At 43.3% G+C, this 17,352-nt stretch overlaps 1 protein-coding gene across 1 annotated transcript in view; it reads left to right on the top strand.

Annotated features, from left to right (window-relative positions):
• ANOS1 (anosmin 1) overlaps positions 1 to 17,352 on the top strand; it is a 207,081-nt gene that overhangs the window by 103,220 nt on the left and 86,509 nt on the right. Inside the window, exon 4 of the mRNA XM_021080958.1 lies at positions 12,351 to 12,413. Coding sequence (XP_020936617.1) covers positions 12,351 to 12,413 — 63 coding nt within the window. The remainder of the gene's footprint in view (positions 1 to 12,350; positions 12,414 to 17,352) is intronic.

Below are 17,352 nucleotides of genomic sequence, written 5' to 3'. Positions count from 1 at the left end.
GATGGGTTTCCTGAGTTGCTCTGATCACCTGGCAGTCGATATGGAGAAAGGTGAGTGGTTGTCTTGAAAGCTTGCAAAATATAATGCACATATCTAGAATCTAATATAGGGCACAAATGAACCTTTCCACAGAAAAGAAACTCATGGACTTGGAGAACAGACTTATGTTGCCAAGTGGGGGTGGGGAGTGGGGTGGACTGTGAATCTGGGGTTCGTAAATGCAAATTATTGCCTTTGGAATGGATCAGCAATGAGATCCTGCTGTGCAGCCCTGGGAACTACATCCAGTCACTTATGATGGAGTGTGATGGAGGATAATGTGAGAAAAAGAATATATATATGTATGGGTGACAGGTCTCTTTGCTGTACAGTAGAAAATTGACAGAACGCTGTCAACCACCTAGAGCGGAAAAAATAAAAATCATTAAAAAAAAAAACACTGGAAATGGAAATATATATATAATACAAAGTAGAAGGTGAGTGTTACACTTTCTGGCAGTGAAATGACACACAGGCAGTGCCTGCTAGCCATTGATGATTGTCGGAGCACTCTGATGAGATAGGCATTTTTTTATTTTCCCAGAGGGCATCTGTCTTGTCCTATCTACCCCTTGATCGGCCGCTGTGCTTCTGCAGTACATTTCCCATAAAGGGCCATTCTCAAGTGTCTTCAGGAAAATGTTCCCGTTAGGGTGTACGATGCCTCGTGTGAGGAAAGAGAACCCACCCTGCCTTTACTTCCCTGCCCGGGCCAAACACCACTATCTGTTCTTCCTTGTTGGACTTACGCTAAGAGATGGGCTGGTTCTGCCGAGTTGAGAATTTATGAATGAATTTAGGCAGCATGTGCAAATGCTGCGGAAAGCCGCTCATTGTGCAGGACCTGCTGTGAAAGGTTTGCAACAGCCCTTGTGCTCATTTCCTGTTTTCATTGTGAAACACATTTTGCTTTGATGTTGTGGGAAGGGTTTCTTTAAAAGTACAAAGGAGGGAGGGGCATTTTCAGAACAAAATTGGGCCCCAGGGCTGAGTGAACTCGTTTCCTGTTCTTGTAATTAGAAACCTGGACAAAGAGTCTGGCTGGTTAGGGTTGTCACCCACCCACCTTGGGAATCCAGGACAAGTGGGGCTGCCCTGGCCTCCGTATTAGGGTCCCTTGGCCGTGGTTAAACCACCTGTTTGTAGAACCTGTTAGAGCCCACTTTGCAAAGCCTAGAAGATTCTTGTTAACCAGTGTGTGGCAAGTCCTGCCCTCCAGCCAGTATGAGGTTTCAGATCTCAGGCAGTTGGCTCTAAACCTGCAGTTGGCTCTAAATCTGCATCTCTTCTCACAGCTTGTTAATAGCCACTTCACTTTTTTTTTTTTGCTTTTGTCTTTTTAGGGCCACACCCACAGCATATGGAAGTTTCCAGGCTAAGGGTTGAATGGAAGCTACAGCTGCTGGCCGACGCCATAACCACAGCAATGCCAGATCCGAGCTGCATCTGTGACCTATATACCACAGCTTGTGGCAATGCTGCATCCTTAACCCACTGAGCCAGACTAGGGATCAAACCCGCGCCCTCATGGATACTAGTCAGTTTCATCACCACTGAGCCACCATGAGAACTCCCACTTCACTATTTTTAAAATAGCCTTTTGCCCATAGATCTATGTCCATGGTAGATTTCCGTGATGCCTGCTGAAGAAAATTGGAGATTTTCAGTAATTTTAAGATTCCTTCATGTGTTAATTCTTCTGTTATTTATTTTATATTTAATTAATGTTCTGTCCATTTCTGCTGTACAGCAAAGGGACCCAGTGATACATAGGCATATATGCATTCTTTTTCTCATATTATTCTCCATCATGTTCCATCACAAGTGACGAAATACAGTTCCCTGTGCTAAACAGCAGAATCTGTGTTAATTTTTAACTTGATTTAAAACACTTCGGAAAAGTTAGCAGAATAAGGCAACTTCCATATACCTTTCATCTAAATCAAGGTACAGCCAACCAACATTCTGATACAGACTGGTAAGTAATGCTGCCTTTCTTGGCCATGCAAACTGTTGCAACTCTTCAGCTCAGCTATTGTAACACAAAAGCAATCACAGACAATACATTCAGGACTGGGTGTGGCTGTGTTCTGATACATTTTATTTGTAAAAACAGATGGTGTGTCCTGTTTGGTCCCTGATTTCTAGTTGCTCACCTCATCACCAATTGTTAATTTATTTGCTTTATCACCTTCTCGATGAATGGATGGATAGATAATATACAGAAAGAAGATAAATAGAAGATAGATGAGATAGATAATAGACAGATGAATAGAGATGGATAAAGATAGATACAGATGTATATGTGTACTTACAGTTGTTATTTTTTCCCAACCATTTGAAAATAAGTTGCAGGCATCATGCCTCTTTACCCATAAGTGTTTCAGCATGCATCTCTTAAATAACAGTTGTGGAGTTACCAAATTCAGGGAATTGCACATGGATGTAATGCTATGATCTCATATTGGGTCTGCATTTAAATTTTCACTAACAGTGCTAATAGTGTCCTGTCCAGCATGCTGTTCTCTGATTCAGGAACCAGCCCATCAGCATGCTGTGTATTTAACTGTCGCATATTTTTCGTCTCCTTTGGTCCAGAAGCAATCCTTAGCCCTTCTGTGCCTCTCATGACATTGGTGTTTTTAGAGATTAGAAGATCATGACTTCGTAGAATGCATCTCATTCTGGATTGGCCTGATATCTCCTCGTGGTTCCATTCAAGTTCTGCCCTTCGGCAGGGTCCTGTTCGGTGCTGGTTATGCCGCGTTTTTCAGTGCATCACATCGAGAGGGCACCAGGTGGATTTATTTCCTCGTTCTCTGAGATCTTTCTTTGTCACTTCATTGAAGTGTTACCTTTAGGTTTCTCCAATGTAAAGTTGCTGCTTTCTCTTCATTCTTGTTACCTTTTTTACCTTTATTTTGAAAAAAAAAATTTATTAAATTTGAATTGAACTATAGTTGAGCTACAATAGCACAGAAGTTACAGGTATACATAATAGCTTTTTAATTTGGGAATTAATTAAACACTGGCTATCGTTTGAAACGTCCGTATTTTGCCCAAATGCCGTAGATGGAAGATCAGGTGGAAAATACATCTGAGTGCCGAGAAAGTGTGCTTGGTTTTCCACGGAACAGAGTTCCCTGACGGATCTGTTTCAGGAGACTTAGTGATAGACATAATGACGTAGTTCACAAGAAAATTACAGGGAGAGGGCAGCTTTCAGGTTGCCACTGTCTTGATACATTTCTTTTCCCCATTTTACTTGTTTGTTTCTAAACACCTTGCCCGAAACAGAAAGAGCTCTTGATGTTAGACTTCCCTTCGTTGGGAGAAGTGGTTGTGATCACCTGGGACCCAGATTTCTTGGTGAGCATCATGATGGAGAGTAGCTGTCCTTCGAGTGTTCCAGAGAAAGTGGACTTGGGATGGGAGATGTCTGGGGCGTGACATTGCTGTGCCGGGCTGGCGTGCTAATCCTCTGTGGTTTAGGCTCTGGTGATTGTTCAACTGTGCTTCCACGGGCTGACTGCCAAAAGATTTCATTATTTTTGGCAAGATACAGTACACTTTTCGACATACAGGATTGTAGCAATTTCTATACCAATTTAGAACTGGAGAGAGTCCACGAATACTTCTAAAACCAGTATGGTGAACATATTTTAGGAAATATATTGGAAAAAAAAAAAAGAGGCACTTCCATCTAAAAAACAGATCTACGGTTTCCCAGAGAAACTTGGTGCCATTAATTTAGAAAACTTGGAAATGTCTGTTGATATCATTATTGTATGCTATATAAGGTTATACCCGTCTGAAATGAAAAGTGGATTTTTTTTTATGGTGGAACTTCACATTTATTCTTTACATAGGCAACCATCCAGACAAAAATTAAATATAAATCACTATTTGATTTTTTATTATTCAAGAAAATTTTTTTTGTATGAAAGTATACCATATGTCCTATAAAATGTACAGTGCATTAGTCTCAGATTCGTCTTTTTTTAAGATTCCTTTTTTATCAAAGTACAGTTAATTTACAATGTTGTATTAGCTTCAGGTATACAGCAAAGTGGTTCATTACTGTGTGGGTGTGTGGGTGTGTGTGTGGGTGTGTGTGTGTGTGTGTGTGTTTCAGATTCTTTTCCATTACAGGTTCTTACGAGATCCTGGGTATAGTTCCCAGTGCTGTACAATAGGTCTGTTTTTAACTCAGATTTTTCCTTTGGATTTTACCTCTTGGCCACACACACAAGAACAATGCCACACCACCCAACCATAACTGTTGGCATTTGAGCCAATGATTTGGCACTTTTAAAACAATTAGTGGAACACACGTGGGAGGCTAGAATTAAAAGAAATTTTATTTTCTTCTTTAACTAAAATGAAAAAGGGAGCTCCCATGGTGGCACAGTGGAAACGAATCTGACTAGTATCCATGAGGATGTGGATTTGATCCCTGGCCTTGCTCAGTGGGTCAGGGATCTGGCATTACCATGAGCTGTGATGTAAGTCACAGATGAAGCTTGTTGCTATGGCTGTGGCATTGGCCATGAGCTGTAGCTCTGATTTGACCCCTAGCCTGGGAACTTCCATGTGTGTCCCTAAAACGCAAGGAAGGAAGGAAGGAAGGAAAAGGAAAGGAAAGGAAAAGAAAGGAAAAGAAAGGAAAAGAAAAGAAAAAAGAAAAGAAAAGAGGATAGGTATTAGGGAAACAGGGAAATATGAAAGGCCTGAAATAAATTCTCATTATTGGTTCTCTAGAAATGGAAGGGAACCAGATCTACTGAGCACCTATGCCAGGTAGGCATTTAAAGATGTCGTCATTAAAATTTTTATTGGGAAAGACTCCTCTTGGCCAGATACCCCCCCTTTCTGTATCAGAAAGCTCCACTATGGCTGGAATCATCAGTTCCTGTGTCCTCATCTGTGTGGTCCACCTGTCCACTCACAACCTCTCCAGCTCAGCCACCAGAACTGTACCTGGACACATGTGCTTCTCACATCCATTGTCCTGTGTCTCTGCATCCAAATTCTTCCATCCTCTAAGCTCAGTGGCGAATTGCATGGCCTGTGTCCCATCAGATGGGGCCATGGACCTAAAACCTGCTACCCAGCCCTTGCTCCTGTGAAGATGTTTTAGGTCCCAAGTCTGGAAGGTGTAGGGTTGGGTTGAATGATTCCTTGCCTTTCTAAAATTCTATGTTTTCATGTTGTATCCACTACCGTTCTCTGGGACCTTGGTCTACGGATCGTCTCCTGTGTCTGCTGCATCTTCAGTCAGATCCTCTCCACCCGATCCTTTCTTTCTGCCTACAAGTATGTGCCAGTCTCTTCTCTTTCATGCCTCCTCATGTATCAGTGTCTTCATGCACAACTGCCAAAGGATGGAACAAGGCAGATAACACAGAAGCATTTTGCTGAATGGTGAGACCTTCTGAGATTGCCATTCTAGCTCTTGTGGATCCCAGCTCCCAAATTCTTGACCTCCCAGTCTTCATAGTTTCTCTGCTTCTTTTTTGACATGCACTTGAACTTTTGCTTCTAAATGAACATGCCTTGTTTATATCTCTAGACTGAAGAAGTAGAAGGCAGGGGTGTGTGTGTGTGTGTCTGTGTGTGTGTGTATGTGTCTGTGAATGTGGTTCATAAATTTAGCAGTCCCATCACTCAGCATGACACGGTGGTGATAGAATTCTGCACGTGTTTTATGCAAGAAATGAGTGAATGCATGAATGATCCATAGAGTAAGAGGAAAGAAATTCATCAATACTCATCATTAGCTTTACCCTTTCTCCAGAACTCCATATCCACATCCACACTCCAAGAGCGTGGCAAGCACCCCTTCATGTATAGCCACTAGACACCTCAAACTCATCACATTAAAGGCTTAAGTCTGCCTCTTTGCCCAGGTTTGTTTCTCTTGCGCCCTCCTTATGGATACCACCCGTTCCCTTCCTGTGGAGTAGAAAGTTTTGTCTTTTCCTGTTCACACTTCTCCCCCGTTGCCTTTCATAGGTTTCTTTTTCTTTTCCTTTCATCCAAGTCCCCTGCCATCCAAATGGGGCATCAACACTGGAAGTGGTGGAGAGATTTGGAAGACGTCAAAACTTTTGCTCTGATTTTGTTTGCTGCGTAGCTGGCCTCTGGGATCCATCTCCTGTTCTAACGCTCACATCATTTTTAAACCCAAAGTGGGACAAACCACTCTGTTTTGAGTGTCAGTGGCTCCTCATTGGATTCCAAGGGCCATCTTCCTAGCCTCGTGTTTTATTGCATCTCCTGCCCTTTCAGCTCTCACCCTGCACATATTTACAATACTGTTCAGGCCCCAAACCTACGTACAATTGCCCACGTCCTCCTCATCCTTGTAGACTAAATCATGAGCCCTCAACTCTGATTTAGTTGGGAGCCCTCCAGTTCTCCGATAGGAACCACATGTCACTTCTTTAGTTTCTCCCAGAACGTTCTTCCATCACGAATTGTATGCTAGGTTGCTATAGACTGATTTATTTCCATGCATGTCTCCCATGGAGATTATAGACCACCTCAGGGCAGAACAAATTATGACCAGCTCCCCTTCCCCCAGGCTTACTGCGTAGATAAGTCCTTTTACTTTTCCCATAGGGAATGTGAACCTGTATTTGTTGACTTAGCAGATGGTAATCTGAAGAGGTTGCCATGTATAGAATGCTTTGTTTTAACATGGGTTCTCTCTCTTTAGCATAATATAACGATGGGTTCTCTTTCCTTGATGATTGGGTATGTGTGAGCAGTTGAATTTTTTTAAAGCTGTATAGAAAACAAAGAGCAAAATGCCAGATGCAAATCCTACCTTTTTAGTCATTACACTAATTTTATTTTAAAAAATGTTTTTATGAGAGTTGAGTTACAGGGTTCTGTCAAATAGCATATGATACCACATAGGCGTGGAATCTAAAATACGGCGCAAATGAACCTGTCTGTGGAACAGAAACAAATTCATGGACATTGAGAACATCTGAATTATATAGGAACCTTTTTTTTGCCTCCACATTTTTTGCGATGGCCATTTGGGTAAGGTAATTTCCTCTGCTCTACTTTCGTGAAAGTTTTTGGTTGTAAGGTGTGGAACCTTGTGCTACACTGTCCAGATGGCAGTTCAGCAAGGCAGTAATGTCCATAACTTCCCTCTCTATCAGCACTTTTGGCTCCTAAGAGTTGGGTCTCTTTGTGATGTACACAAATACCTTGGCATTTGTAGCACCTTAGGGCATTCTGGAACTGACTCCTCCTTGGGATCATAACGATTTAGTGATCTCATCGACTTGCAAAGTACTTTTGAGGTTCCAAGTCCCTTTCACATATATCATCTCATTAAGCCCTTGTAGCATGTGGCATAAATAGGGCAGTGCTTTATAATGGAAATAACATTCCTTTGAGCAATGTGCCAGAGCATGGCTCCAAATTCTCATTCCCACAGGCTCAACCACAGTCTCTTGTTTTGTGGCCTCAACCTCTCTCAACTGCAAGTTGCCTCTCTCTAAAATGTAAGAATAATAGTACCTCATTTTACATACCTCTGTTGATTTGTTTGTTCTGAGGCTCCACTGAACCACTCCTTTTAAATGTGCTCCGTGAATCTGTAAAGGCTCTGGTACGTTCACGTTCAGGAATAGTTTAACAAGGTCACATGGATGGTTGTAATCTCATATTTAAATTAGCAAAGTGAGGCTACACAATTAATGGGATCTGCTCAGCTATTGATTAGGCATGTGACTGAAATAGGGCTCCAACCAAGGCTTTACATCCCATGGTGCATGTGGCTTGTTCCTTCGACTCTGTTCTAGACTCTGTTCGCTTGTGTGCATGCTCAATCCCTTACCCCTTGTGAGGGTTCAGAGACACAGGGCCTCCTGAGGAGGAATTAGAGGGAATGGAACTTCAAGGCATGGACTCCCCAAATCAGTCAAAAATGTGAGAATTGTTGGGGAAACTGCGTGCTGCATGATTGCAGGGAGTGGACATCAGTGTGGGCTGTGTAGACAGTGATGGCCAGAAATGGAGGATTGGAAGCAGCCCTTGACCTAAGTGGGGAAGGTCAGATGAGCTTCCCTTTAAGGCAGAAATACCGTAACAGCGTGGAATTAGAGAGGATCTTGGGTGTGGGGTAATAGAAAAGAGACCAGCTTCACTGGAAGCAATTTAGACGAGGTCGAACAAGATTTGCTGGTTGACCAGATGTTTTGAATGTAAAACCATATATGTTGGTTTTAACTTGATAATTATTGAGTAATTGTATAAGATGTGAGTGAGTGACCTGACATCTTCAAAAATCATGGTTTAGAGGGATGAATGTGGTCAAAATATACAGAAATTGTGCTGTGATTACAGGTCATAATCCTGAGTACCATCGAGTCACCCAACCTAGGGAAGTTGTCTTTCCAGAGCAACTCTGTTACCATGAATTGCTGTAATTCTTTTGCATGTGGTTTAAAAATTCTCATCCTTGGAGTTCCCGTCGTGGCGCAGTGGTTAACGAATCCGACTAGGAACCATGAGGTTGCGGGTTCGATCCCTGCCCTTGCTCAGTGGGTTAACGATCCGGCGTTGCCGTGAGCTGTGGTGTAGGTTGCAGACGCGGCTCGGATCCCGAGTTGCTGTGGCTCTGGCATAGGCTGGTGGCTACAGCTCCGATTCCACCCCTAGCCTGGGAACCTCCATATGCCGCGGAAGCGGCCCAAGAGATAGCAACAACAACAAAAGACAAAAAAAAAAAAAAAAAAAATTCTCATCCTTGGCACTGTCAACATCTAGAATCAGATTTTTTTTTTTTTTTTTTTTTTGGTGGGAGGTTATCCTTTACATCATAGAATGTTTAAGGAGCATCCCTGGCCTCTGTGCACAAGAAGCTAGTACCTCCCCTTAGCTGTAACAACTGAAAAGATCTCCAGCTATTGCTAGCTGTCCCCTGGGAGTGCAAAATCACTTCCATTTCAGAATCACTTAGAGCAATGAGAATAATTTATCTAGTACCTTATACTCTAAATAAATTACAATAAAAAAGACCCATAAAACGTTGTGCCCTCTATTTCACTGTGGGAAAGATTTATGTAAATTCTGCATCCTTGGCTTCTCTGTGAAGTGTGAGTGCCAGGCAGTTCTGGACAAGAATCAGGAGGCAGTGAAGAGCAGTCGTTCCCTGGAGACGGGCTCAGCTCTCCACTTTCCATTCTTCCCGTCCTTCACTCTCACTCATGATTTGCTTGGTCCTCGATCCTGCTGATAACATTTAAATTTCTCACTTATATCTGGAATCCAATAGACAGCACAAATGAACCTTTCCACAGAAAAGACAGTCACGGATATGGAGAACAGACTTGTGGTTGCCAAAGGGGAGGAAGGAGGAGGAGGGAGTGGGATGGACTGGGAATCTGGGGTTCATAGATGCAAACAATTGCCTTTGGAATGGATAAGCAGTGAGATCCTGCTGTAGAGCACTGGGAACTATGTCTGGTCACTTGTGGTGGAGCATATAATGTGAGAAAAAGAATGCATACATGTATGTGTAACTGGGTCACCTTGCTGTACAGCAGAAAATTGACAGAACACGGTAAACCCACTATAATGGAAAAAAAATCATTATAAAAAATACATTTCTCAATAAATTTACTCAACAGGTGTTTTTTTGGCCACATATATATATATGAGTTATAGTTGATTTACAGTGTTGTGCCAGTTTCTGCTGAACAGCAAAGTGCTTCAGTCATGCATATGTATATATACATTCTCTTTCTTAATGTTCCATCCTGGTCTGTCCCAGGAGATTGGATATATTTCCCTGGGCTGTACAGCAGGACCTCATTGCTGACCCATCCTAAATGTCATAGTTTTCATCTGTGAACCCCAAACTCCCCATCCATCCGACTTCCTTCCCTCCCCGTTGGCAGCCACACGTCTGTTCTCCATGTCTGTGAGCCTCCAACAGGTTTTTTTTTTTTGAGTTACGGCTGCATGCAAAGAGTATTGTAGTAAGTGTCATGATGTCTCCGTGGCCATGAGTCGTACATTCCAGAAGACTATTATGTAGACATGTTACTATTACGTAGGCCGTTATCAAGATGTGTTTATACATGTCAAACATGAATTTAATATAGAATTATTATCCGAGCAAGCGATCTTGTGAACAGATCTTTCTAGATTAAATACAAGAATTGACTTCCACATTCCAAATTATGATCCATGTGCATATACCACGTCACCTTTTTAAAAAGGATCTGAAATTTGAGGTTTTTCTTCATTGACCTTGAAGCAGTAGCCTAGGAGGATTTCAACCTTGAGGATCAACCTTGAAAGCCTAAAACACTTGCTGAAATATGAACTTTGATTCCTGGGTTTTTGTAGTTTGAGGCAACATATAATCATGCCACTCACAGTGGCAAATGTCTGCTTGTATTTTTATTTCCCTTCTCTCATGAAAGAGAGTTTCGGGGCTAGTCTTTTAGAAAAAAAAACTTTTTAGAATGATTACTTGAGAAATGGGATGTTTTTTCTTTGTGTTTGAAAAGGAGAAATGGCCATCATTGTTTTTTGTTTGTTTGTTTTTCCTCTTTGGCTTTTGTTGACATCATTTTACCTGGCCCAACAGCACCATAAAGAAACAGAACTTTGGCACACGTATCCTGCCAAGGTTTACTCCCTTGTCTCTATGTAGGCTGTTCTTGTCAGATAGTTTTCACGGAGGATTATCTAAGGAAAACGCTGAGATGTATCTGTAGATGCTACTGATTAGTGGCTATTGGAAATGAGGCAAACATGCCATTAAAAGAAAACTTTAAATGGGTTGCATATACCAGTGCTGGACTGGACAGGGATTCTGGATTAACGAGCAGACAAGTTAGGGTTTGTCTTATTGCCGCTGGCATTTCAGAAATGTATCTGTATGACTGAGTCACTGTGCTCTACACCTGAAACTAACACAACAATGTAAATCAACTGTACTTCAATTAAAATTTTTTACACCAAAAGAAATATGCCCATTTTTGTAAGATACTATTTTTCTATAATGTATTTGTATTCCACAGGGTGTCAGGAATCAGGAATATGGTTATTTGGAATCTCGGACCTCCCATGGGACTAACGGTTTTAAAATTAAATTTATTTTTATTTTGCCTTTTTAGGGCCGCACCTACGGCATATGGAGGTTCCCAGACTAGGGGTCAGATTGGAGCTACGACTGCCAGCCTGCACCACAGCCATAGCAACGGGGGATCCAAGCCCTGTCTGCAACCTACACCACAGCTCATGGCAACACCAGATCCTTAAGCCACTGAGCGAGGCCAGGGATCGAATCCGCAACCTCATGGTTCCTAGTCGGATTCGTTAAGCACTGCGCCACGACGGGAACTCCTGGACTGACTTTTTAATGTACTGATGTGGATAGTTGTGAAAATGCAACTGTATACATGCCATAGCTCATTTTCATCATTTACATGTTCACTGTAAGCCATGAGAGAAATCTAGAATTACATCCTTATTTTGAGACATTTTTAACCACATTGCATTGAGCAGTTTTTGTATGAAGTGGATCCTGGCTTTATGGTAATAAATTATATGTATGGATGTGTTTGTGTGTATGCGTATATAATTTATACACTTTATGTATTTGTATTATTTCTACATACATAAATAAATTAGATATGTCTATTTTTCAAAATTACTCTGACACTCTCACGTCAGAATCTTGTGTTCAGGATTATTGTGTATTATAATAGAGTGATTAAATTGGTAAATGTCAGTACTGCTGGCGTCACTGAGTTGAAGAGTTAATAATGATTATGACATAATAATGACAGTGTGCATGCACACACACATATATTTAATGCAGGACAACTTTAGTTCTTTACAGAAGAGGATAAAAAAAAACAGCCCTGTGTGGCCCATTTAAATCAAGTCATTTTTACAGTGTAAGGGAAAAAAATTCCTCTGTACCCGCCACCTTCAGAAAAGACTGTTTATTCAATAACAACAAATATCCAAATTCCTGTAATTGCTGTTGAACATCATTGCTTTTCCTATATGTCACCTCCAGACGGTACCGCTTTTCTCTTTCCATTGTTCAGAAAGGTGCATTTTGCTGTCCCTGTGGTGTAATGTTTCTCTGGCACAGATTTCTGTGACACGCAGTTAAGATGACCTGCTCATGACGTGGCTTTCCTATGGTCACGCGGAGATGCAGGCTCTGAAAAGCGCAGGTGTGCACAGGTGAGTTCTTGCCTTCTGCCTTCTTTCTTACCTGTGTTTACTGACGGACTGTCCCTGTTGGTCTCTCCCAGTGCCTGGAGCCCTGCAAGGCGTCCTGGGACCTGCGGAATCAGCAGTGCCAGAGCTTCTGTGAGGTAAGACGGACCTGAACACAGGACCCAGCTCCAGCCTGACTCTGCTCCAGAGGTCCTTTCCTAAGAGGGCATTGTGTTCTTCTTAAGCTTGGGGGGTTCAGTTTATTACTGCAGGTGTGTGTTTGCGTGTGTGTGTGTGTGTGTGTGTGTGAATGCACACTAAAAAAATTCCTTGAGACTTCTGAAAGCCTGGCCACCCACCACTTCCATTATTGGTTCATGAAACAGAAAACCTTTTTGTTTAATTATCTTTTAAAAAAATAGTGCAAGCTGTTGCTATCCTGCCATCTTGCACTGTGGCTCTGCTCTGGGTGATTTTCTGCATGATGTTGAACTTATGCCTTTGAGAGAAGCCCCCCCACTTCACTGGTGCCGGGCTGTCCCAGACATTTTTCCTGTTACTCCTCACCCTTCAGGCTGCCCGTATGCTGGGCCAGGGCTTGCCCTTTGTTTTCTGTATGGAAGGTGTTTTACTTTCCCTGTGTGCTCACTTCGATGATGGAGTGTTGTTAGCCTGGATGACCACTGCCCAAATCATCAATTGTGCTAAAGAAGGGGAGGGCTTTGCTGGTTCTCCTCCAGGGCAAACCAGGGACCCTGGGACTTGCTGTGAAGCAGCCCGGCTGACCGCCTGGTGGCCTATATACATAAGGGGTTCGGGATGTCACGAGGGCCATAAGAATAAGAGTTCACTATGGCAACCGAAGAAGCTCTCTAGAGGTGGTAGGGGAGGGGACCAGAACACATGCCCATGTGCCTCGTGTAGAAATGACATCCCAGAGCTTCCTTGAGTGGAACAGGGGCTGCTGGGACACTTGAGGCTTCTGCAGGCACGGTGGTCTCCTCGTGCCCCCTCCCCCCACCTGTGCAGGGGGTGCCGGGGTGGTCCTACAGCCGGGTTTCACCTTGGAAGGCACACGGATTCCATTCTGAGACCACACCTGTGGAGCTGGGATCATAACAGTGCCCTCAGTTTTAGTGCATAAAATATGTCCATAGCCATGAAGCCACCTGACCTTCCCAGTAATCACGGAGCTAAGTGAGGTCCATCGCAAGTCCACAGAGCTGTGTGTGGACGTGTGGACATGTGGAGGACTGGGGGTCCAGAAGAGATCAAGGCACACCACCCGCCCACTCCAGGTGGAAGGACCAGGTCTAAACCTTGGTCCCTGCCCCCTCTCCCTGTGTCCACGTGCTGCCATGGCTGGACTCCCCTTGGACACTTATGACAGCTCATGGTGTAGTAGGGCTATTTTCCAAAAACGTCTAGTGTTGTTTTAGAAAGGTGGAATGGACGTGCGTGTCACCTGCTGATGGGACCAGTATGATCTTCCTGACCTCAGGTTCATTTGGCTCTGAAAAGGTTTACTCGGCATTCTGTGACTGGATGGAATACAGGTGACGTGCAAACCCTGACATAATGACGGTTCTGGCCAGAAGCACCTCAGGCCTGAGGATGACGGTCAGCTCAGCAAAGTCTTTGGAAGCCTTTTTTTAATTGTGAACATCAAAGTGCTTTAAGTAACATGTAGGACTGGCAGACCTTCAAAGTTCCGTGGCCAGTTGCCGGCAACGAATGCCGTTAAGCTAATGATGAAGTGTCACATCAAATAGACGAAGAACCCTCATGGGTCCCTTTGTACCCAGCTCCTTTCTGGGTGTTGGAGATGATACAGAGGCCCATAAATTATGGTTTTTGCTTTCCCTCCAGGGAAATCCTTGAGGTTTTCCAAAATAACTTCAGGTTTTTTTTTCAGGGATCCAGTCCAAGCTTTTCCAAGAAACATGATTACCTGGCATTCAAATGAACGTACCTTTATGTCTCTTACCTCTTGCTGCATGACAAATTATCCCCAAACTTATGTGTGCAACACACATTTCTTATTCCACGGTTTCTGTGGGTTGGGCGTTTGGGCACAGTGCCACTGCGTTCTCTGCCCAGAGTCTGTCACGCCTGTGATTCAAGCTGTTGGCTGGGCTGCATTCTCATCTGGGTGCTTGAGTGTGGGAGAATCATCTCCTTAGCTCATTGCAGTTGTTTGCAGAATTCATTTCCTGTGGTTGTAGGACAGCAGACCTGTTTTCTTGAGGGTGGATGGCTCTTGCCCAGCATCTACTCTTAGCTCCTGGACGTGGCTGGTGGTTCTTTCCCCATGGGACCCCTTCATCAGCAGGTCATAGCGTGGCTTTTTACTTTTTCAAGGCCAGCAGAAGAGTCCTGATCTCCAGACAGCAGGCTGGGTCATGCTCAGTGCGGCTCACTCTAGACTGAGTCTGTCCCAACAAGCAGATAAAAAGAAGGGCTTCAGACTCCTTGTGATGCACAACAAAGCAGGTTCATCAGAAATGAAAACGGACGAATTAGTGCGAAGACAGGGGCAGTGAGGCCATCTCTGGGTCTACTGTGTCCTTCCAAGCGCAGCCCTGTTTGATTTTGTATTCTGTTCTGTACACAAACCATAAACCCAGATGAACTCAAATGTGCTATATTTAGAATCCCGAGGATCATGATGTGCCCTCGCTTGGTAAACACATTATCCCGTAACATCACTGATTCTGAGTTGATAGTTGTATGTCTGATCCCCGAGAAGGCAGATATGTAATTGAAGGTCATTTGAAACCTTCCTCCCTGGAATTCCAAATGTGATAGCGGGCTTCTGTAATTGCCGTTCTCCCTGAAATAACAGTGAGGGCTTCTGAACCACATCTGGTTTATTAAAATGGGACTCATGTGTACAAATTGTTCTCTGTTCTGGCAGGAAAGGTTAATTGAAACTTGAAAGGTGGGGAAAACAGACCAGTTAAAGTGGAAATTTTGTGGAAAGATCTCAGCCCAATGGCCCAATAACTCAACTTTGATGTTCAGTTTTAGGAGCTTTGATTATTCTTACATCTCCGTGGGATTTTTTTTTTTCTGTTTTATTTTCCAATAAATGTCTGACTATCATGCTGAAACAGACTGAATCCTGAAGGGACTGATCTCTGTCTCAGTATTTTTAAGGCTAGTCATTCATTGAGACAGATCTAATACACACCTGTCCCTTCTCCTGGCTACCACATTAGGCTATGTGATGGGCTATTATGGCTACTCTTTTAGGCTTGATGGCAGAGTTAATAAGGTTGTTTTTTAAATGAAGAAGTTGCGTATTAGATCAGGAATCTTTCAGGGCTCCTCCTCTGGATCATCAGCGACGATTTCTCAAATTTTCTTTCACACAACGTGCTATGTTCAGTGATGGATGCGTACGTCGATTGGGCTTTACCACTTCGATAAAATCTTAAGAACTATGATTTATCTACGATAGTTTTTCTTCGTAGTCCTAGAATTCATGTTTTGCCACATTTAAATGTTCCTTTCTCAACAATTGATGGAAACTTAAATCACAAAAGAAAGTATCCTTTTCCCTTCTCAGGGATATAAAAATCATGTGTGTTACACCTGCTGTTGTCTTGGTTGTGGCTTTGTGTATGAATGATGATGATACACCTCCCATCTTTAATTCTGACTTTGTTCTTCCTGCCTTCTTTCTTTCTCTATTTCTCTCTCCCTTTCTTTTTTCTTTCTTTTTCCCTTTCTCTCTCCCTCCTGCTTCCTCCCTCCCTCTCCTTCCTTCCTTCCTTCCTTCCTTCCTTCTTTCCTTCCTTCCTCTGCCACAGCATGCAGCAGTGCAATGTGGGATCTCAGTTCCCAGACCAGGGATTGAACCTGGGCTGCAGCAATGAAAGCACCCAATCCCAACCACGAGACCAGCAGGGAACTCCCTGATGTTTTCACTTCATAACATCCCCACTGTAACAAATTGTCAGCTGACGCCCCCATTGGCCATATGAAGGGTGCATTAAGGGTCATGGAAAGCTGATACCCCATCTGCTTCGGGGGTCCATCCCTGAGGGGAGCGTCCACTGTTGCTCTTGAACTTGTCCCTCCCCGGACTCAGATAGACCCAGTCCTAGTCCGGGTGAACATAGGAACAAGAAAGAGGTCCTCCCTCTGCTGCAGAGAGCATTCTTGATTCATTTCTTTGTGCCTTTTGATTCTCACATTTCCCAGTCTTATTCTGTTTGGTTTTCACACTAATTCTTATAAGTTAGGTGTGAATTTTACTAGGTGAATTTCACGGGCAATGGAACTAATCCAAGGAGAGAACGGTTTTATTGGCACAAAATGACATGGTGCCGTAAGTAGAGGAATAAGCTCTAAATTCTGGGGGGTGACGTGTAGTTACGTTTCTTCCCCACTGTATTCCATCCCAAGACCATCTGTCCAACCCCGCTCATCACAGCATACAGGATGCAAAATTATGTTTTCCTTCCCTCAGCAGAAAATAAAGAATGCACCTGTCTCTTTTGTAAAGCCATTGGCCCAACCGTTTGTGGTTGCACAGCTTGCTCTCAAATGAGAATGAGGGTTTGATTGTGCAGAATCACAGTTAATTAAGAGTACTTCAAGGAATTGAGGGAAGAACAGGCTCCTATGACTTTAGGATCTCTGTGGCCATGGGATGTTCTGACACTATGGAAAGTGACCTCAGAAACTAAGGGGTTCAGAGGTATCACAGTCCTTTTCTTGCCATCAAAGCATGTTCTCCTTCTCGGCCACACAGCCCAGTTCTACGCCTTTAAATTTTAGGGTATGAATTCCTAGTGCTGCAGCGATTCAGGCAGAGCCATCACCTGTCTGGGACCATCTAAGAGTTAAAGGTACTGAAAGAAGCTGATGAGAGCTAAACAGGAAAGTGAGGTAAAGTGTCCCAGATGTGTGCAGGGTGGTGACGTGGGGATCAGCACATAGAACTGAGCAATCTTGCTTTAGTGTAGCAGAACAATAGCTGACCTGATTAGAGTGTCCTTGGGAACAGACAAGTGGCGGTGGACTTTGGGGCTCCTTTTTGGAACACCGTCATGTCTTTGCTTCCTTGAGGATTGGGGATATACCAGC

Source organism: Sus scrofa, chromosome Y (assembly GCF_000003025.6).
Source record: "Sus scrofa isolate TJ Tabasco breed Duroc chromosome Y, Sscrofa11.1, whole genome shotgun sequence".
Lineage (NCBI taxonomy): Eukaryota > Metazoa > Chordata > Mammalia > Artiodactyla > Suidae > Sus > Sus scrofa.
Note: the sequence above shows the minus strand (reverse complement) of the source record. Positions and strands in the feature narration are given on the sequence as shown.